Genomic DNA, 22,222 nt, shown 5'->3' with positions numbered 1-22,222 from the left:
AATAAATTAATATGTCAAAATAAATTTTTAATGTAATAATCTCCTTTAGCTGCAAGGTTATTTATCTTCAAAAAATATATAGACTTTAAATGAGTAAATGAACACGCTTTCTGCCCTTTTTAAGAGAAAATAGACCAACTTAAATTACTGAACAATAATTAACATCTTATCAGTGCATTAATAAATATCCCAATCATAATTCATTTTTCAGTAGAAACCGCTGACTTTTATTTTGAAATGTAACAGTGTTGTGTTTGTGTGGTTTCAGCGCGCTTCACTCACTGCCGCAGTCGCACGCGCTTGGCGGGAGTCACTGAAGTCCACAAACTTACTTTCAGCTGATATTTTATGAATATAATTTTCAATCAGAGAGGTGAGTTTATCTTAATTTGTGTTTAATTAGAGCTCAGGTAACGCTGTTTAGAGAATAACTTCCGTCTTTCGGGCGCTCTGTATTTTGAATTAGCAGTACGGCTAAAGCTACTCAACATGTTGTGTTGTTAAACTTCAATTACTCAAACAATTTATTTCCAAATCAGGTAAATAAAAGCACATTGCTTGTGTATTATGTTTGGATATGGCTGTTATTACAGTCAGATACAGATTTAGCAGACTTTATAAAGAAATGATTTCATGATGATGTTAAAGACCCGACTCACTTTAGTTATTATTTACTTGAACATTTTTATTCTTTCTACGTTATATAACAGAAGCAGCTTCACAGATTAACATATAATCTTCATTATGGGTTTAATCTTTTTCAGTGAATACAGACATTTCTTGAAAGAACATCATTACCCTTATTTTATATATTATATATGTATATATTTATATAAATATATGGTAATGTGTATGTATTCTAATACTAATTTAAGTGTTCTTCCGTCTCCAGGTGGTTTGTGTAGTCTCCAGTGATCATGCCGTCCAATCTGGGCTCCAGCAGTCCAGCTGCAGTTCTTCAGGAGGCTTTGGAAAACTCCGGCCGCTTGATTGACAGGCATCTGCAGGAGGATCGTTGTTTCCCAGACCTGTCAGAGCTCCTCAATGTCCCGTCACATAGTAAGAGTCGTTGTTCTTCCTGTTAAACTGCCTCTTGTTAACACAATGCCTGTTAAGACTCATTCATTTTCTTGTGTTTGGCAGATATGCCGTCGCTCTCAGGCATGTCGGACATGGATTATCCTCTGCAGGGACCGGGTCTGATCAGCGTGCCGAGTCTTCCCGAGCTCAGCACCATCCGCAGGGTTCCTTTGCCCCCAGAGCTGGTGGAGCAGTTCGGTCGTATCCTACCATCCAAACGCTTAGTTTTACGATAATCTCTGCGAAGAAAGTGTCGTCTTCAATCAATTAAAGTCACCCTGAAATCAAAATTGTATTTTTTTTATGGAACATTGCAGTATTTATCGGTGCACATCATTGTTTTGAATTCATTTTGAATCAGAGTAACTTCCCCTCCGTCTTGCAGTGACATCTCTTCTCTGATGACGAGGGCGGGGCAACCTGTCACTCACATGAGATCCACCAATAGCAAACCACAACCATCCAATCAATTCCCCACAGACCAAAACCTACATTTGTTCTTGTTTGCGAAGCCGTTTCACTCAGATATGTCACTATAGGGGGAAAAAACGTCTGTTTCATGCCGACTTTGAGTTGTTTGCAATGCCTTAATTGACACTTAACAGATATGCAGTGCAACTGCATGATGGGAGTTTTCCCTGAAATCTCCAGGGCGTGGCTTACTATTGATAATGACATTTTTATGTGGAATTATGAGGATGGGTGAGTATCAACAGATCGGCTATCAGTTCGATATTTCAGATACGTGATGTTCACAGAGATTTATGTGTCTTGTTCAGGAGTGATGTGGCGTATTTTGACGGCCTCAGTGAAACTATACTGTCAGTTGGACTGGTCAAACCAAAGCCAGGTTTGTTGGTTTTTTCATTTAGTGCTCGCCCTCAGAAATAGTTAAAAATCTTATGGATTGATTATACATAAAAACATGCCTGTAATGCATTGCAAGATTTCCTTCTGGAGATTCTTAGTTTTCATAATTTGATGTTTTATCACTGATTATGTGTTTGTGTTATAAATGTTGAACTGATGTGGGTAACCTTTGGTGTTACAGGTATTTTTCAGCCTCACATCCACTTCCTGTTAGTGTTGGCCACACCGGTGGATGTTGTGATCCTGGGATTGAGCTTCTCAAAAGTCCAGACAGGTGAGTGTCATGTTTGGATTTGATCAACGTTTGCGGGAATAATTGAAAATAAGAGCAAAATCAAATGACAAATAATAGGACAAATACATGTTTCACTTTTATTTAAAGGATTAGTTCACTTCAGAATTCACATTTCCTGATAATTTACTCACCCTCATGTCATCCAAGATGTTTGTTTTCTTTCTTCAGTTGAAAAGAAATGAAGGTTTTTAAGGAAAACATTCCAGGATTTTTCTCCATATAGTGGACTTCACTGGGGTTCAACGGGTTGAAGGTCCAAATGTCAGTTTCAGTGCAGCTTCAAAGAGCTCTACATGATCCCAGACGAGGAATAAGGATCTTATCTAGTGAAACGATCGGCCATTTTCTAAAAATTATATACTTTTTAAAGGGGGGGTGTAATGCTATTTCATGCATTCTGACTTATTTACACTGTTAAAGAGTTAGATTCTCATGCTAAACATGGCCAAAGTTTCAAAACACGAGTTGGACGTATGACGGAGTATTTCTGTGCCAAATGATTACTTCCGGTTTCGGAGAGTTTTTTTCTAGTATGGCCCTTTATCACGTAACAAAGGGCGGAATTCCTTGTATAGACACTTCTTCCTTGTAAGCGTGCGCACACACATCACCCAGAACAAGAGCAAGAGCACACCCATCAACGCATTTCGTTCGGGATACGGAAGCTGAGAGATTTTTCAACAATGGCTGTGTCCCAATTCAGGGGCTGCACCCTTTGAAGGCTGCATACATCATCAAGGCAGTCTCATTTAAGAAAAATAACCGTTAGATTTTAACGTAAGAAGGAAATTACAGTATTTTACACCTCACAATGAATATCAGTCAATTTTATTACTCTTCTTAAATATGACATCCTTGATGAAGTATTCAGCCTTCAAATGCGACCTCCGAAGGACACAGCCTCCGAAATGAGACGCAGCTCCTGTCACCAAAGGAGTGTGTTTTTGGTTGTGAGGGAAAGATTACCTTTTTCAGCTTCCCAAAGCGTTAAGGGAACAGAGGATGAAGTTTGTTTTTCCGTGGCAGCAACGGAGTTGTGCACATATGTTTGTTTGTTCCCGGGATTGTAAACAAGTCCCAGTTCGGCGCTGGATTTGCAGATCGCGGGTGGTGAGAAAAGCTGCATCAGATGTCTGTGTTTTGTTGGCAATCGGCGCACAAGAGCATAAAATGTAAACAACACGAACGCTTTTGTTCCCTTTGTATTTATAATGATGTCGCGGCTAGCAGACATCTCTACGCAGAAGCTGCGCGCGCTCTTTAGCTCCACCCACGGCACTGACGGCATAAATACGACCAAACTAAAGACTTTTCGGAGATATGAAGGATGCAGTGTTACTCTATATGTACTCAAGATTAACATGAGATTTGCAGAAGCTGTGTGTGATGATACCCCCCTTTTATCCACAAATGCTCATCTTGCATTGCTCTGTGATGCGCCACGCATTACGTAATCACGTTGGAAAGGTCAAACATGACGTAGGCGGAAGTACCGAGCAAGTGTTTACAAAGTGAACGTGCAAAGACTAAGTCAAACGGCCTTTACAAAAAAAGTTAAAACAACAATGTCGGATGATTTTGAAGTTGGAGGAGAAAATGAGATGGAGTTTTTCGCCCTACCGCGGTACTTCCGCTTACGTCACGCGTAGAGCCCTGTGCTGAAACTGACATTTGGACCTTCAACCCGTTGAAGTCCTGGAATGTTTTCCTCAACCTTAATTTCTTTGCAGACGATATATATCGCACACCCTAGCTATGAGGATATATTTACATACTGCGATATAAACGTTATAGCAACATCTTTAATGATAAACACTTTATATCATCGCCATGATATATATATCGTCATACCGCCCAGCCATAGTGTTCACACAGGATTTATTCTCAACCCTCCAGCAGGTTTGAATGACAGCATGTCAGGAGCCATGCAGCTTTTGCCGGATCCTCTCTATTCCATCCCCACGGATAACACCTACCTGCTGGCCGTCACCTCCACGGACGTGGGCCGGATCTTCATGGCGGGGAAAGACGGCTGCCTGTACGAGATCGCCTATCAGGCTGAAGCGGGCTGGTTCAGTCAGCGCTGCAGGAAGATCAACCACTCCAAGAGCAGTCTGTCCTTCCTCATCCCGTCACTACTGCAGTTCTCCTTCTCTGAGGACGGTAAGAACGTCATTCAGCAGATGAGCACCGTGCTTTCATGTCATGTTACTCATTTGAATCTCGTCGTTTGTTGCAGATCCTGTGGTCCAAATTGCTGTTGACAATTCACGGCACATTTTATACACGCGCTCAGAGAAGGGTGTTCTGCAGGTGTGTGCTTTGATAATGAATCACATACTGTGGTGTTTATGGTTTTGAGTGACGTTCTAATGTGCTCTCGTGTCTGTCAGGTGTATGATCTCGGCGCTGATGGGCAGGGAATGAGTCGAGTCGCCGCCATGTCTCAGAGCTCCATCGTCTCGGCGGCTGGAAACATCGCCAGGTAGAGCTTCACCTGCGCTTTCTGTGTGGATGCGCATGTAGAAATATTTTGGCTGATAAATAGATAGCTGATAAACAGTATGGGTTTACAATTTGAATAATTTTTTTATATAAAAAATAAGGATCAATATATTATCTTTAATATGCATTTTTGTAAGTATTATAAGTATTCATTTGTTTTTACTAATTTATAATTGTACATTTATTTTTTATTTTATAATAATTATTCATTTTATTAATAGTTATTTAAATAGATTTTTTTTTAATACATGTAAAAAATATTTAATCAAATTTTTTTGTAAGTATTATAAGTATTAATTTGTTTTTATTAGTTTATAATTGTACATTTTATTTTATAATAATTATTCATATTAATAGTATTATAATGTTATATAAATACATTTTTATTATATGTAAAAATATTTAATGTAAATTTTTGTAAGTATTATGTTTGTTTTTATTAATTTATAATTGTACATTTATTTTTATTTTGTAATTATGGATATTATTAATAGTATTATAATATGTTATATAAATAAATCTTTGATAAATGTAAAAAAATATATAAATTTTTGAAAGTATTGTAAGTAATTTGTTTTCATTAATTTTATATTTGTACATTTATTTTTATTTTATAATAATTATTGATATTATTATATGTTATTATATAAATTAATCATCTTTAATAGATGTAAAAAATATTTGTCAGTACTGATATGGTCACCAGTATATTGTGCACTTTAATTATATTATTAATTATTATTAATAACAATAGTTTAATATTAATAATATAATAATAATAATCTTTAATAAAGTTTACATGAATTAAAAACAATAATAATAATTACATTATATTCATAATTATTATTAATAACAATATTTTATTATAAAATAAATCATTAATAATAGATGTATTTTTATCTTTAATAAGATTTTAAATGTATTACAAAATACTAATATTGGTCAAAAACGATATGGACACCAATATATAGTGCACTCCTTACATTACATTATATTAATAATTATTATTAATAATATAATTTTATTATTAATGTATAATTTATTGTTAATAAATTTAAAATGATAATATTGGTTATTTTAATTTTTTAGCTCATGTTCATGTGTTTTTTGCATCATTTTTGCAGGACGATTGATCGCTCCGTGTTCAAACCCATCGTTCAGATCGCAGTAATCGATCGCTCCGAGTCGTCAGACTGTCAGCTGTTGGCCGTCACTCATGCTGGTATGAACACTTCATTTATAAATGCAGACTAATGAAGCATTGATCTGTATATATAGTTGTGTTTCTGTGTGTTGTGCAGGTGTGCGTCTTTACTTTAGCACCATCCCTTTTGCTCCGCCCAACGCCAAACACGTCCCGGCCCGGCCCTGCATCCTGGCGCTGGTGCATGTGCGTCTGCCGCCCGGATTCTCTGCGTCCTCCACACTCCAGAAACCAGCTAAAGTACACAAGGCTCTGTACAGTAAAGGTGTTTTGCTGATGGCCTCGTCTGAGACGGAAGACAGCGATGTTCTGTGGTGCATCAACCACGATTCATTTCCCTTTAAAAAGCCCCTCATGGAAGCTCAGGTCAGGAAGTTCAACTAATTTGCAAATGACTGAGCAGTACAGCCAAACTAATTTCCCTATTTTAAAAATGTAGCCTTACATGGTAACAAAATGTAAATGGAAAAAGAATGACAGACTGTTTAGGCCAAAGTAAGGGTTGGCGAACATGAAAATCTTTCATTATTTTATCTTTGTTATTAAAAATAAAACAAAGATGCAGATTACAAATACAATATACAAATAACAGTGCTTTATTTTTTCACAGTAGGTGTATTTAATAGTAGCATTCAAGCAAGAAATTTATTAAACAAATGTGATTCTCTTTGTTTTTTGTTGTTTGATTAACATTAATGACAAGCGGCAGCAGGTTAATTAGGCTGCTGTCACTTTAAGAACTCATGCACGGATCCAATATACAGACACGCATCCGGTTTTCTGTCAACTGTTTACGTTCACTTAAGACATAACTGACTGTGTTTATGTAAAAATTGTGTGTATTTACCAGTTTAAGCGCAATAAGACACGAAAGATAACTTAGTTCAGTACTCGCACGCTGTTTGACAGGCTTTTAGTGCGCGCTCATGCTTCAGTTGTACGCTCTTAGAAAAGCACGTGTCAGAACAGTGTGCGAATAAAATGTTTAACCGGCAAGGCTTAAAATGAATGCAAATAATAAACTTTAGTGATTGTGAATAACTGCAGAGTCCCGTAAGCATAACCCTACCTCTGCGTTAACATGTGATGTGAATATATACGTCATGTCGTTATTTCTTCAAAAGCAGATCTTGGAGACATTTTAATCATTCACGATCAAAAATTGTGATATCGCACACCCCTATCCCTGGGGGTTTAATCAAATTTAAGGCCATAAAAAGTCTTAAATGGTATAAGAGAATTCTTGTCATTTCAAGAGGTCTTAAATTTGAAGACAGAAATCATTAATCGCGACATGGCTTAATGTGAATATTAAACCATATTAAGTAATATTTTAAATGAATATAAATATAATGCTTTATAATTTTGACATCCTTTTTCTTAAAAAAAAAAGTTCAAAAACTGAAATGTTAGGTTTATAATTTTCTAAAACTTGTTCTTGTCAATATCTATATGATTTGAACTGTAAATTTGTTTTAATTGCCTTTTTATGCTTTGAATGTTGATCTTTCTCTACCCTGCATACAGTATTAATTTAATTTGTTCAGGTCTTAAAAAGCCTTAAATTTGTTTTACAATATCTACAGCAACTGAGAATTGTGGCATTGCATACAAACCAAAGATTAAAAATTAATGAAATAAAAACAAACACAAACAAATAAAAACAATATAAATAGAAATACATATATGCAATATTTTATAACACTATGGAGGAAACAGTACAAGCTAAGGATGCACCGATATGAAAATTTTGGCCGATACCGATAACCGATAATTCTTTATATTTGAAAGCCGATAACCGATATATTGGCCGATAAATCTAAATCCAAATTTTTATATAATTTTTGAGAGCCTCATTACAAAAACAAAAGTCTCACCATTAAAAGCCATGTCCCAAACACACAATCATAATGTTCTCATATAACGAACTTGCGCTGCACATGTTGAACTATTTCCATCATATTTCGGACAGTTTCACATCTGAAGGAAATAATCCATTATTAACTGCCTTTAATATATCAAATTTTCTTATTCGGCCGATAACGATAACATTAAAAATTAACATATATCGGCCGATATGTCATGCATCGCTAGTACAAACAAATGTCTAAAATATCTACATGTAACCATCTGGTGGTTTCTTCATTGTTTGTCTGTTTTTTAAGTTGGTGCTCTGACGCCAATGTTTTTTGTCTTGTTCCTTCAGATGACGGTGAATGTGGACGGTCACTCGTGGGCTCTGTGTTCAATCGAGGAGATGAAATCTCCCAGAATCCTCACTCCTCTGAATAAAGATCTCATTCCGGTCACTGACTCTCCTTTAGTTGTTCAGCAGCACAACGTCCCGCCGCAGAAATTTGTTCTCTTGTCCGCTCAGGTGATTTATCTTCCCGTTGATGACATCTGTGTGATATCCTTCATGTTCTTCTTCTCTTACTGTTTGCTTTACTGTCTGCAGGGGAGTCACATCTTCCACAAGCTGAGGCCGGTGGATCAATTGCGCCACCTGCTGGTGAGCAGCGCTGGAGGCGAGAGCGAGGAGATCGAGAGGTTCTTTAAGCTGCACAGGGTACGTGTCGTCATGCTTATTCTTTTAATATCGTGACATTAATGTGTTTGATAATAAATATTCATCTCCCTTCACAGGAAGAGCAGGCGTGTGCCACAGCGCTCATCTTGGCCTGTTCCACCGCAGCGTGTGATAGAGAGGTGTCTGTATGGGCCACTCGAGCTTTCTTCAGGTCAGATATGCAATGTTTCTTAATTTTATATGGCCAACAAAATCGTCATGGAAGTATTGTGAGTATTTTTATACATTGCTCAGTCTGATTTGGTGATTTGACGTTTTGAGGTGTTTTGATGTAGGTACGGTGGAGAGGCTCAGATGCGTTTCCCATCTGCCCTCTCTGCACCCAGTAACGTCGGCCCGCTCTTCAGCTCTCCTGTACCAGGTGAGAAACATTTCAACCTGCCACACAAATCTTGTTGTAACCATTAACCATGTGGAATCACACTAGAAGCTGTGAGTGTTGACTAATCTGTAGTCTGCTGTGATTGTAGGATCCCCAATGCCTGTCGGCAGCCCCCTACCAATCCCCAGTTTTCTTGCCACACCTGCCCCAGGTATAAAACTACCCCTCAGACCAGTGACCGCTTCACTAATCTGTGTGTACTAGTAGAGCTGATGTTAAAGAGGACCTGTTATGCCCTTTTACAAAGCTCTAATTAGAGCATGTTTTGAATGTTGATTATTTTCCTCATATTCTCCATTGTTCAGCTCCTCTCTTCCCAGTCTGTCAGTAACGCTCTGTTTAGTTCCTGTCTGTCTCTATTCCAGGCCCATAATGCATCTTTTGCATGTTAATGTAAATAAATAATTTAATGCAGTAAAATAACAGTCCAATAATCTAGTCAGATCCTGATACCCCGTTACTTCTGCTTAATATTGTTTTTAAACGTGTGTTTGACTCATCAGGCATGTTTCCACCAACCATGTCGACCCCTTACATCTCGGCTACACCCATGAGCCCCGGCGGTGGCGCTCTCACAGCTATGTCCTCTGGACCTGAGGTCATCTTCTCCGGAAAACACAACGGCATCTGTATTTACTTCACACGTATACTGGGGTCAGCCAGCGTTACACTAAATACATGACATTATGAATGTTCATAACCGTCTGTTTTGACTGATTCTTTAATAAAGACTTGCTTTATATTGATGCTTTGAAACAGGAACATCTGGGACGGGAGTCTTTCAATGGAGACCATCATAAACAAAGGCAGTCAAACTGTGTCTTTTGTGAGTAATGACAGATTTTAGAGTATTATTACATATTTGTAAAATGTTATTTGTGTTTTTATTTTGTTTTTATTTATTTAATTAATTGACAGATTGTGAAGCAATTTTACAAAAACATTTGTATTTATTTATCGTGAGTAATGACAGATTTTGGAGAATTTTTACCAAAATGCTTTTGCTTTTATTTAATTAGTTTTTATAAATTTTGTTTGTAATTGACACATTTTGGATTTTTACAAAAATACTTTTTTTTATTATTATTATTATTGTGAGTAATGACAGATTTTAGAGTTTTTACATTTTTATTTACATTTATTTTTATCTATTTTTTATTAATTAATTTTATTTATTGTTAGTAATGACAGATTTTGGAGAGATTTTACAAAAATGCTTTTACTTTTATTTATTTAATTAGTTTTTATTGATTTTGTTTGTGATTATTGACAAATTAAATTTTTACAAAAAAACTTTCATTTATTTTATTTTGATTTGTTTATTGTGAGTAATGACAGATTTTATAGTATTTGTACATTTTTGTAAATGTCTTATTGTTTTTATTTATTTTAATTAATTTTATTTATTGTTAGTAAGGACATATTTTGGAGAAATTTTGCAAAAATGCTTTATTTTGTTTTGTTAATTTATTTGTTTTTGTTTGTTTTGTTGTGAGTAATGCCAGATTTTAGAATATTTTTACATTTTTGTAAAAATGTTATTTGTTTTTATTTATTTTGTTCATCTATTTTTTGTTAATTAATTTTTAATTATTGTTAGTAATGACAGATTTTGGGAAAAAATTATAGAAATGGTTTATTTTGTTTTATTTATTTAATTTTTATTGATTTTGTTTGTGATTGACAGTTGTTGGATTTTTACAAAAATATTTTTTGTCCCTACAATAACAGACCGGCATGTGAAACTCTTGAAAGCATTTTAAAGAGTGTATACTGTGAACTTTACAGTGCGTGACGTCTGAGACTAGGTTCAGGTTGACATGTCTTTGGTGTGAAATGTCTGACATCACAGCACCTTTTCGTGTGATTCATTGATGATGTTGTTTGATGTTTAGTTGGAGAGTACGGCCAGTTCCTCTGATCTGGAGCTCGTCCTAATGGAGCTTCAGGGTTTGAAGGAATTCCTGGACAAAAACTCCCAGTTCAGTCCGACTTCTTCTCTGGGTGTGGCTAAGTAGGTCCCTGTCGCTTCCTCATCTTGCAGTAATGCCTGTTTCTTGTAGCGATGCGGTTTTCTAACTGACTTGACCTCTTCAGTTTCAGCTCACCAGCAAACCTGCAGCAAAGACTTCTGGGATTCATGCGTCCAGATGGTTCCAGCTCTCAACAAGTACAGCAGGAGCTTCAGAGGAAGTACCACAGTGAGTTTTAGTGTGTTTGTGTATTAGGGATGCACAATATATCGGCCACCATATCAGTATCGGCCAATATGTTCATTTTTAATGTTATCGCTGTCGGCCCGATAAGAAAATATGGCCGATATATTAAAGCTGATAAATAATGTAGTATTTTCCTTCAGATGCACACTGTTCACCATGATGGTTTTGAATTGCTTGAAATATTACTGAAATCACTTCAAAAAGGAAAATACATTTAAGTGCAGCATGTGCAGCGCAAGTCTGTCATATAGGCGACATAAAATTATAACTAGATGAGTAAAGTTTGATGACAAACTTTGATTTCAGCTTGACAAAGCCAGGTCTGAAAGTTTTAAATAATTTTGAACAGCTTGAAGTTGAAGGTTTTACTTTTTAAAAAGTAAAAAAAAAAAAAAAAAAATTGACTAGCATGTTTTAGCATGATTTAACACATTGCTGACATGTTTTAGCATGTTGCTAACATGGATTAGTAGGTTGTTAGCATGATTAGCATTTTTGTTAACATGTTTTAACTTTTTGTTAGCATGTTTTAACACATTCCTAACATGATAACTAAATTAACTTGTTGCTAGCACGATTTTGCAGCTTTGTAGCACTGGTAGCATGAATTAGCATTTTGCTAACATGATTTACCACATTGCTGACATGAATTAACATGTTGCTTGCATGTTTTGGCACATTGTAACATGAATTAGCATTTTGCTAGCATGTTTTAACATTGCTATCGTTATTTAACACTGCTAGAATGAGTTAACATGTTGTTAACATGTTTTAGCACGTTGTTAGCATGAACTAGCATGTTTTAATGCTTAACATGTTGTTAACATGAATTAGCATGTTTGAACACATTAACATGAATTAACATTTTCTTAATATGTATTAACACAACTAACATTAATTAGCATGTTGTTAGCATGTTTCACAACATTGTTAGCATGATTTAGCACTGTAACATGAATTAACATGTTGTTAGCATTTTAGCACACTGTTAGCATGAATTAGCATGTTTTAGCACATTGTTAACATGATTTAATGATTTGCTAGCCTGAATTACCATGTTGTTAGCATATTTTAACAAGTTGCTGGCATGAATTACAACATTGCTAGCATGATTTAACATGAATTAACATGTTGTTAGCATTTTAAACACATAGTTAACATAAGCATGTTTTAGCACATTGCTAACATGATTTAATGCTTTGCTAGCATGAATCACCATGATGCCAGCTTGTTTTAACATGAAGCATGTTTTAGCACATTGGTAACATGAATTTGCCATGTTGCTAACATGTTTTAACACATTGCTAGCATGGTTTAGTGTGTTAACATGAATTAGCATACTAATATAAATACTTAAATACTATTTATATTAATACAAGTCTTTTATAGTACAAAAGTTTTGACCAATAATCGGCCAGAATGTTTATATCGGTGCATCCCTACTGTGTACGCTTGTGTGTCAGTGCGCGTTCAGATATTCACCATCTTCTCATGTTTGTTCCTCAGCCGAGGCTCAGGCGTACGAGAAAGCGTCTCTTCAGGCCATGCAGCAGTTGATTCATCGCTCCTGTCAGACGCTGGCGCTCTGGAAACTTCTGTGTGACCATCAGTTCAGCCTCATCATCTCTGAGATGCCCAAGGTACAACCCAATGCTCTCGCTCTCTCTACTGAACTATTGAGCTTTTATTTTGAAGGGTTTCCATTTCTATCCTTTCCCTCACTGGTTTTCTTCCACCTTCAGGAGTTTCAGGATCAGATTAAGGCTGTGAGTTTTAAGGACGTGGTTGTTTCTGGACGCGAGCTGACCGGCGCTCTCGTCACCGCCCTCATTAACGTGTACATCAAAGACAGCGCGTCTGTAGACACCGTCAGCGCTCACTTGAGAGACATCTGCCCTCTGCTGTACAGCAGTGATGACAGCATCTGCTCGAAGGTACAGACACTCCACAAACACTCCACAAACACTCCACAAACACTCCACAAACACTACACAAACACTACAAAGATGGAAAAATAACTCTGGTAGCTGTGGGGAAGGAATCACACCGTTTTATTTAGCTCATTTATTTAGTGTTTTCTTTTTAGTTATGTAAAAAGTTTAGTTTATGTATTTATTATTTAGTGTTGTTTTTGTTTTGTTTTTTGAAAATTTATTTAGGTTTGTTGTTTGTTTTTTAGTCTTTTAATTATTTATTTTTTTATTTCAGTTTATTATTATTTTTATTTGGTTTTTTTTAGTGGGTTTTTTTTTTTTTAAATAAATTAATAACTTTAAAATAAAAATAGTTTAAATGAGTTTTTTAGTTTTATTCATTTACATTAGTTATTTTTTGTATATCTATACTTTTTTTGTTTTGTTTTTAGTTTTGATTTTTATTTTTTTATTTATTTATTCCAGTTTTTCATTTTATTTTAGTTTATTTTTTATTTACATTTGTGGGAAACGAATAATTTTTTAGTTAATTTATTTTTGGTGTTTATTTTTTATTTTATTTTTTTTCAATGTTTTGTTTTTAGTGCACGTATTTATTTTATTTTTATATATTTATTTATTTATTTATACATTTTAGTTTTATTTATTTTAGGTTTTTGGTGTGGTTTTATTTTTTTATTTTATTTTTATTTACTTCAGTTATTTTAGGTTTTTGTTTATCTTAATTTATTATTTACATTTGTGGAAAAGGAATCAAACAGTTTTATTAAATTTATTAATTTAGTTTGTTTGTAAATTTGTTTTTAGTGTACATATTTATTATTTAGCTTATTTTTATGTATTTATAAATTTCAGGTTTTTTTTGTTTTTAATTTATTTACTTTAGTTATTTAATTAAGTTGTTTTAGTTTATCTATGTATTGTATTTATTGTTTTTAGTTTAGTTTTATTATTATTATTATTATTATTATTATTATTCTTTTTTCATTTATTTTAGTTTTTTATTCACATTAATTTAGTAAAATAGTTTATGATTTTTATTTATTTAAAAATATCATCACTGATCTTATTTCCACTTTGGTTTCCATGACAATTCTTTTGTTACTTTTGAAGTTAAAAATACTGAACCATAATTATGCTGCTTTATTTTATTTTTTTTAAGCATAACTTATTTTAATGTTTCTTCTTTTTAATGATCCTCAGAACAAAGTTTTGTTGTTTATCCATGTACATGTTGTCATATGAGGAACCAGTCAGTACAGAACTGAAGGTCTTTGTATGAGAATCTCTTTCCCTCCTCACAGGCCAATGAGCTTCTTCAGAGCTCCAGACAGATCCAGAACAAGCTTGAGAAGGATCGAACGCTGAAGGAATCCCTCCGTCTCTATCAGCAGATCAGCCATCATACAGACCTGCCGCTCATCTGCTCGCAGTACCGGCAAGGTGAGCGTCTGAGCGGATCTGCTTTAAATTCAGAGGAACTGAACGATCTTTACATAACAAACTGATCCTCTTCTGCTCCCGTTCAGTGCGTTTCTATGAGGGCGTGGTGGAGCTGTGTCTCACAGCCGCTGATAAGAAAGACCCTCAGAAACTGGGGCCGCACTTCTACAGGAACGGAGAACCGGAGGAGGACTCCACCGGCCAGCAGGCGTTCCAGGAGAGGTCAGTACACACGTATACTCATCATAAAGGATCCTAAGGTGCTCATGTGGGAACTGCAGGTTCGAATCTGGTTATAAATAAATAATAAAGATCATTTATTACTTTTTTGTCCAGACTGTCCTGTTATAAATGCATCACGGACACTATGCAGGAGTTGGTGAATCAGAGTAAAGCAGCTCCTCAGTCTCCCAGCGTCCCTAAACAGCCCGGACCGCCCGTCATGACCTCTGACCCCAACATGTTGAGCAATGAGGACGCTGCCGCCCATGTGAGTTACATGCCACCTGCTAGAGTTTAACCCTGCTTGATGCAGTGTTATTGTATTTTTCTATTATAGTACTACTTTATTTTGATTTGGCTTTTTATATATATATATATATATATATATATATATATATATATATATTTATTATTATTATTATTATTATTATTATTTTATTTATTTATTTATTTAATTTTTTTTTTATTTTCATTTTGTAGTAATTTTGCTATGTGCTTTTGTCTTTTTTTTTTTTTTTCATTTTTTATATTTTTATTTAGCTTTATTTCACTTTTAGAAACTTAAACGTATTTTATTTCAGTTAGTTGCCAAGGCCACATTTCTAATTTTTGATTTTATTAATTGAAACTGAAACAGGGGAGAAAAGAAATAAAACTTTTGAAAAACTAAATAAAATGTAAAAAATAAAAGACTAAATGTGTATAAAACTATAATTAACATACTTGGTAAAATAAATTAAACTACATAATTTGAAATAAAAAAAAATATAAAACACAATAAAAAATATAATAATAATTACAATTGTTTAGTAACTTATTTGACTTATTTTAAACTAATTTTATCTTATTTTCATTTTAGCTTTTTTTTTGTTACGTTTTAGTTTTTATTTAGCTTATTTTATTTATTTGCTTTTTATTTATTTTAGGTTTTTAGTGTATCTATTTTTGTGTTGTTAGTTTTCATTTAATTTATATTTTTATTTTTTATTTGCTTTAATTTATTTTTAATTCAGTTTATTTATACATTTATTTAGTTCTTAATTTAGTTTTATTTGAGTTTTTTTATTTGTACATCTATTTATTCAAATTAAATTAAAAAAGATAACGTTGGAAAACTGAATAAAATCTAAAAATAAAAGAACTATGTGTACAAAAATAAAACTAACAAAAAGACTTGGTAAAAAAAAATAATAATAAATTGATTTTGAAAAGTAAATAAAAACCAAAACTGTAATAACCTTGTTTAGTACTTTAACTTATTTGACTTATTTTCAAATTATTTTATTTGACTTGCCAAGGCAAATTTTTTGTTAGTTTTTTTTACATTTACGTTTTTCATCTAGTATTTTATTTTATTTTCACCCTTTATATCAATGAAAGAAAGCGTTTTTTTTTTTAAGTAGATGAATGAACAGTAACAGCACTGATTGTTCACACAGTTCGAGCAGATGCTGGGTCTCGCTCAGAGATCTCAAGACGAGCTCTTCCACATCGCTCTCTATAACTGGCTCATTCAGGCCGATCTTACCGACAAACTTCTGGAGGTATGACACATATGATGCAGAGTTTTGTAACATGGCTTATGGTCTGTTTGCTCTGAGTGTTAAGGACCGTTTCTCCTCTGGTCCAGGTGAATTCTCCGTACCTCGAGGATCATCTGATGCACATGATCAAACAGGACCAGAGTAAAGTGCGTAACATGGACCTCCTGTGGCGATACTACGAGAAGAACAGAAGCTTTGGCAAAGCGGCGCACGTGCTGGCGCGACTGGCAGACATGCACAGGTATCGTGCTGGTTAGCCCCACCCACTGAAATCTAATTGGTTGATTTAAATATTGGTATTCCTGTTTTTTACATTTATATGAAGCCTCAAAGGTTCAGTTTGTCTCAACCTGGTGGTGAGTGTTTAATGTTGGTTGTGTGTGCGTGCAGCACTGAGATCTCTCTGAAGCAGCGTTTGGAGTACATCTCGAGGGCCATCCTCTCCGCCAAGAGCTCGTCCTGCGTGTCTTCACTGGGAGCCGACGGAGAGTTTCTGCATGAACTGGAGGAGAAGATGGAGGTAACGACACAGAAGCAGCTGCTGATGACCTTCTTTCAGTCAGAATTGCAAGATATAAAGTCAAAGTTGCGAATTATAAAGTCAAAATTGCCAGTTATAGTCAAAATTGCGAGTTATAAAGTCAAAATTGCGAGTTAGTCAGAATTGCAAATTAAAGTCAAAATTGCCAGTTATAGTCAAAATTGCAAGTTATAAAGTCAAAATTGCAAGTTATAAAGTCAAAATTGCCAGTTATAGTCAAAATTGCGAGTTATATATAGTCAAAATTGCCAGTTATATAAAGTCAAAATTGCAAGTTATAGTCAAAATTGCGAGTTGTAAAGTCAAAATTGCAAATTACTCAAAATTGCGAGATATAAAGTCAAAATTGCAAATTAAAGTCAATATTGTGAGTTATAAAGTCAAAATTGTAAGATATATATATATATATATATATATATATATATATGTCAAAATTGCAAGTTATAGTCAGAATTGCAAATTATAGTCAAAATTGCAAGTTGGTCAAAATTGCATAATAAGTCAAAATTGCGAGTTATAGTCAAATTGCGTGATATAAAGTCAGAAGTCGCAATTCTGAGGAAAAATCTTTTTTTCCTCAGAATTGGACTTTATAACTTGCAATTCTGACTTTATAACTCGCAGAATAAGAAAAGAAGTCAGAATTGCAGAATTGAAGTCGGATGTAAACTCGCAATTGTGAGGAAAAAGTCGCAATTACCTTTTTTGTTTATTTGGTGGTAGAAACAAGCTTCCATACTCCGTAGACATTTAGATTTAATTTATTCGTTAAATTTCCTTTACTTGGTCTTTAAAGGTCTTAAAACAGTCTTAAATGTACCTTCATGAATCCTGCAGAAACCTGTAATGCTGCTTTGATCCTCCAGGTGGTGCGGATTCAGGTGCAGATCCAGGAAACCCTGCGCAGACAGTATTCCCAGCATCCCTCTGTGCAGGGAGCCATTACACAGCTGGACTCTGAGCTCATGGACATTACCAAGGTACGTGAAGGTGTTTCAGTCGCTCACAGGTGCTCCTCCTAATCTGTCGTGTTCTATAAACATTTCCTCTGCTGTTTTCCTCTCTGTAGCTGTACGGCGAGTTTGCGGATCATTTCCGGTTGTCGGAGTGTAAGCTGGCTATAATTCACTGTGCGGGACATTCGGATCCGATCCTGGTGCACTCGCTGTGGCAGGAGATCATTGAGAAGGGTAAGTCCTCTCCAGTCAGGTCATCTTCCTGTGTTCGTGTGGATCCGTGTGTCTGATGGCTTGTTTTGTGTTTCAGAGTTGAGCGACAGTGTGGTCATGAGTCCGGCGGACCGTATGAGAGCTCTGAGCCTAAAGCTGGTGTCGCTGGGGAAGTTGTACGCTGGGACACCGCGATACTTTCCGTTAGGTACCGTTTGGCTTCCCTGATCAGTGTGATTGTGGAGCTCAAGTGATTTTTCTCTTGCTTTGATCTTTCTTGCATTTTTAATCTAATCTTCTGCTGTTTTATGTGATCCTCAGACTTCCTGGTGAAGTTTCTGGAACAGGAAGTGTGCCGGTTAAACTGGGACGTGGGCTTTGTGACCTTCACTATGCAGGAAATTGGAGTTCAGCTTCCACGGATGCTGGAGGTCTATGACCAACTCTTCAAGACGCGGGTACGAGAACGGAGTGGAAACTACTGCGGCAATTAGATCAGGAGTTTTATAAGACGGACATCTCAAACTACACGCTTACCCACTCGATATCTCATTTTAGTTTTCGGCTTGGTTTTCCCATAATCCTCTTAAGGATTGCTTATAAGTGTACTCATTTACTTTTTTTTTTTTTTTTTTTTTTTGGTTTGCTTTTTTCCAGTATTTTTTATTATTAATCCATCATCCTATTAAGGATTGCTTAACGCTAGTTATATATTTATGTACTTAAAAAAATGATTATTATTAATATTATTTATTTATTAATCCATAATACTCTTAAGGATTGCTTATTGGTAGTTATATATTTATTTATTTTTTTATTTTTTTAAATGTTTATTTATTTCAGTATTTTTTTATTTGTTTATTACTCCATAATCCTTTTAAAAATTGCTTAATGTATATTTATTTAATTACTTTTTTTTTTTTAATTATTACTTTTTTTCCCCAGTATTTTTTATGTTATTAAACAATATATTTTTTTATATATATATTTATTCATTTATTTTTTATTGTAATGTTTTGTATTATTGATTTATAAATCCATAATTATTTGTTAATTTATTTTTTATATTTCAGTATTTTTATTTATTAATCCATAATCCTCTTAAGGATTGCTTAATGGTAGTTATATATTTATTTTTTAGTAGCTATATATTATAGTATTTATCCATTTTTGTTTTTAAAAAAAAAAAAAAAAAAAAAAAAAATTCCTTATTTCATAATTTATTAAACAAGCATTGGTTCTTGCATCCAAATCCAAATTGTCATTTGAGTTTGAGATCCTTGTATTGGGAAAATAAGAAAAAAAATAAATAAAATAAAATATATATATATATATATATATATATATAATTGATTGATTCTGTGTTTCTTTTTAGGACCCGTGTTGGCAGCGCCTGAAGAAACCCCTTCACCTGGTCCAGTGCATCCATGTGCTCCTGTCGGGATATGTGGATGATCCCAGCCGTGTGCCCACCTATGACAGGTAAACATCATGTCCGCCACATCTTTTATGCGTTTCATATTTTACCATCATTCACTCACTCTGTGGTTCATTGCAGACGGAGGTTTACTAACGCTTGTCTGGATAATATCTGCGGTTATCTGGTGGAGCTGCAGTCCTTGAGTCCAAACGCTGCCCTGCAGGACATTATACGCAACTTTAAATCCCTTCAGGCCAAACTGGAGAAGCTCCATTGAGGACAGTGAAGGTCACTGACCTACCATGAATATCCTGTTCTCGCTGTCAGCATGTAAGAGTTTGATGGACGTCCTGATACTACAGATACTACATCTCATCACACCAGGTCTTCAGTCTTTATAGTTACAGCTCTCTTTGTGCCAGAAATTGAATAATGTTCTCTCGTCCAGCCATGGAAATGCCCAACAGACGGCCAAAATAAACACTGCAGATGTGTATTCTTTGGTTTGCAGAAGTTTTTGTGGTCCTCAGTGCTGAGAGTTCCAGATATGAGGGTGTTGAATACATTATTTTAATATTTAGAAATCTTGCTAAATCATTTGTCATGTTTATCGGTAATAACTGATATCTGTACAGTATTTCTGCATAAACTGTCCCATGAGGCACTTATTCTAGATACTTTCTACTGATAAAACACTTTCTGAAAGTGCGGTAACATTTTTATTTGTGCAAACTTTGGATAAACGCTGAGGATAAAGCAGGCCCACTGAAATATTCACCATATCCATGGCAAATTTCCCATGAATTCTGTTTAAGTTTCTTCTGAAAGGCGACATCATGCTCTCGTGTGTTTTGTACTAGCAGGGGACTGTTTTATGAAAAGGACTCATTTTTATAAAAGTCTGAATCGTTTTCAACCATTCTTTAGTTTTGTGTAATATCTGTATGGCAAATGATTTGAAAATAATAAAAAAGTTTTGTTTTAAATTACAGTTGTGTAAAATGTATAATTTTATGAGGAATTGTTTTGGCATATTTCTGACAGGTAAGCATTTTAAAGATTTTACTTACTATATAGAATTTACTATGTAAATTAAAAAGAAAGTGTGTATATAGATAGATACACGTATATAGAGAGACATTTGTTATAAATTAATACATTTTAACTTACAAATGATTTAAAAATGTATATATACACTGTAAAAAATATTCCGTAGTTTTTACAAAATAATTTTGGCAGCTGTGGTTGCCAGAATAATTTTGTAAAAAATACAGAAAAACTGTAAACACATTTACAGAATAAACTGTCAATTTTACAGTATAGAACTGTAATTTACAAACAAGAAAATCTGAATGTAAACAAGTAAATTCAACAAAGCACACTACTACTAAAATCTGTTTTGTACCTTTAACATATACTGACAACCACCATAATAATGCAGGTGGTAAAAGAGAAAGCCACATGAAGAATCAGAGTTCATCACAAATAGCTTTTCCACTGGCTGAAGTATATACTAATGTAAAGAGGGTGCAAAGAGTCATTCACGCAAACGCAAAACACCATCATGGTAACCCACAACACTTACATAATGCAATAAACATTCATTAAACAACAGAAGATGTAACATAAAACCCTAATGTACATAACTGATAACAAAAACTATAAAGAAACATGATTTTTTTTAAACAAAATACTTTCAAATGTGGAGTGTCACAAAGGGAATTGTGGGAATATCAGTTTACAGTTTTTGACTGTAAATTATACATTGATTTGTTCTTTTTTACTTCTAAAAATTGTAAAATTTACAGCATTTTACTGTGAAAATTACATAAAATGTCTGGTAAGAGCTTTTACAGTTTTTCCCTGTATATAGTACTGGAACTTGCTGTTAACCTATTTACAATTTTTTTTCTGTAGCGTTTTTACAATATTTTACTGTTAAAATCACATTCATTTTTTACAGTGTATGCACACAATTGAAGATGGCAAATTATAAAGGTGTATATACATATATACACGCTATATTTGTAATTTGCAAATTATATATATACACGTACACTAAATATATTTACTATAATTTTATCTTTTATTATCATCCTTTGTTTTTGTTAACAGATTTTTATGCTGATATCACAGCAAATATTTAACATGACAAGAATTGCGTTCATATGCAGAAAAGTGTCATAACGAACATAATTACAGTAATTGCTGGCAGCAATTACCAAAGCACAGGAGGGACAGTCATTTTCAGTTTTTGCTTTGGTGGTGGAAAAATGATACACCAGTTATTTATTCCTTCTTTTGCTACAATTCACACGCACATTTCATACAAAACAAATGCATGTTGTGTACAAACTAATTTCTCAAACTTTGTTTACATGTTTTTGCCATTAATCTTTAAGGCGAGATGCTACAGTTTTTTTCATGCACTGGTCCATTTTGAAGGCTGTTTGTCTTTTCATAACATGTTTATTCATACTAGTGGAAAGAATACATCCAAAATACACTTTTAAGTGTTTATTTTATTGCACATTTTTATTTGCGTCTGTAGATTTCATATGCAATACATATCTTTAAAGAGTTTTTTCTCCACTTCAGCAGCACTTACAAACACCAAAACTTACAGATTTATTCCTGTCTATATTCTGAAGGTTTTTACTGAGGGGTTTGTTCATATTGTATAATTCACCAAATTTATATAACATTTTATTCCATTGGCATATTTCAGAAAACTGATAATACAAAAAAGTAAGATGATATCGGTTAAATTTTTATCCTATTCACCTGTGCCTTTATGATGTTGC

At 34.2% G+C, this 22,222-nt stretch overlaps 1 protein-coding gene across 5 annotated transcripts; it reads left to right on the top strand.

Annotated features, from left to right (window-relative positions):
* Nucleotides 1-225: 225 nt before the first annotated feature.
* nup155 (nucleoporin 155) lies at nt 226-20,409 on the top strand. 5 transcript variants are annotated; one of them, XM_051909716.1, is made up of 34 exons: nt 226-373; nt 893-1,059; nt 1,144-1,281; nt 1,686-1,782; nt 1,860-1,930; nt 2,132-2,224; nt 4,145-4,408; nt 4,485-4,558; nt 4,639-4,730; nt 5,875-5,972; nt 6,052-6,320; nt 8,161-8,331; nt 8,413-8,523; nt 8,601-8,695; nt 8,820-8,905; nt 9,015-9,077; nt 9,430-9,580; nt 9,686-9,752; nt 10,822-10,940; nt 11,024-11,127; nt 12,652-12,785; nt 12,888-13,079; nt 14,384-14,522; nt 14,609-14,744; nt 14,859-15,012; nt 16,184-16,288; nt 16,375-16,529; nt 16,679-16,808; nt 17,696-17,809; nt 17,899-18,019; nt 18,096-18,206; nt 18,320-18,456; nt 19,374-19,480; nt 19,557-20,409. In XM_051909716.1, the coding sequence occupies exons 2-34, from the start codon at nt 918-920 to the stop codon at nt 19,693-19,695; spliced, it is 4,179 nt and encodes a 1,392-aa protein (XP_051765676.1). In that variant the 5' UTR covers nt 226-373; nt 893-917; the 3' UTR covers nt 19,696-20,409. The 5 variants fall into 5 exon arrangements, with proteins under 5 accessions (XP_051765676.1, XP_051765674.1, XP_051765678.1 ...); XM_051909714.1 differs by having other exon boundaries at nt 4,142-4,408; XM_051909715.1 differs by lacking the exon at nt 226-373 and adding an exon at nt 409-539 and having other exon boundaries at nt 4,142-4,408.
* The last annotated feature ends 1,813 nt before the right edge of the window (nt 20,410-22,222 follow it).

Source organism: Ctenopharyngodon idella, chromosome 10 (assembly GCF_019924925.1).
Source record: "Ctenopharyngodon idella isolate HZGC_01 chromosome 10, HZGC01, whole genome shotgun sequence".
In the NCBI taxonomy this organism is placed as follows: Eukaryota; Metazoa; Chordata; class Actinopteri; order Cypriniformes; family Xenocyprididae; genus Ctenopharyngodon; species Ctenopharyngodon idella.
This window is presented reverse-complemented; position numbering and strand designations above follow the sequence as displayed.

Bases quoted from the DNA above. Each gene is read 5' to 3' on its own strand.
- nup155 (XM_051909714.1), top strand. From the start codon at position 918: ATGCCGTCCAATCTGGGCTCCAGCAGTCCAGCTGCAGTTCTTCAGGAG. The intron at 1,282-1,685 runs GTATCCTACCAT...GACACTTAACAG, and splicing joins GCTGGTGGAGCAGTTCGGTC to ATATGCAGTGCAACTGCATG. The intron at 10,941-11,023 runs GTAGGTCCCTGT...TGACCTCTTCAG, and splicing joins TCTTCTCTGGGTGTGGCTAA to TTTCAGCTCACCAGCAAACC.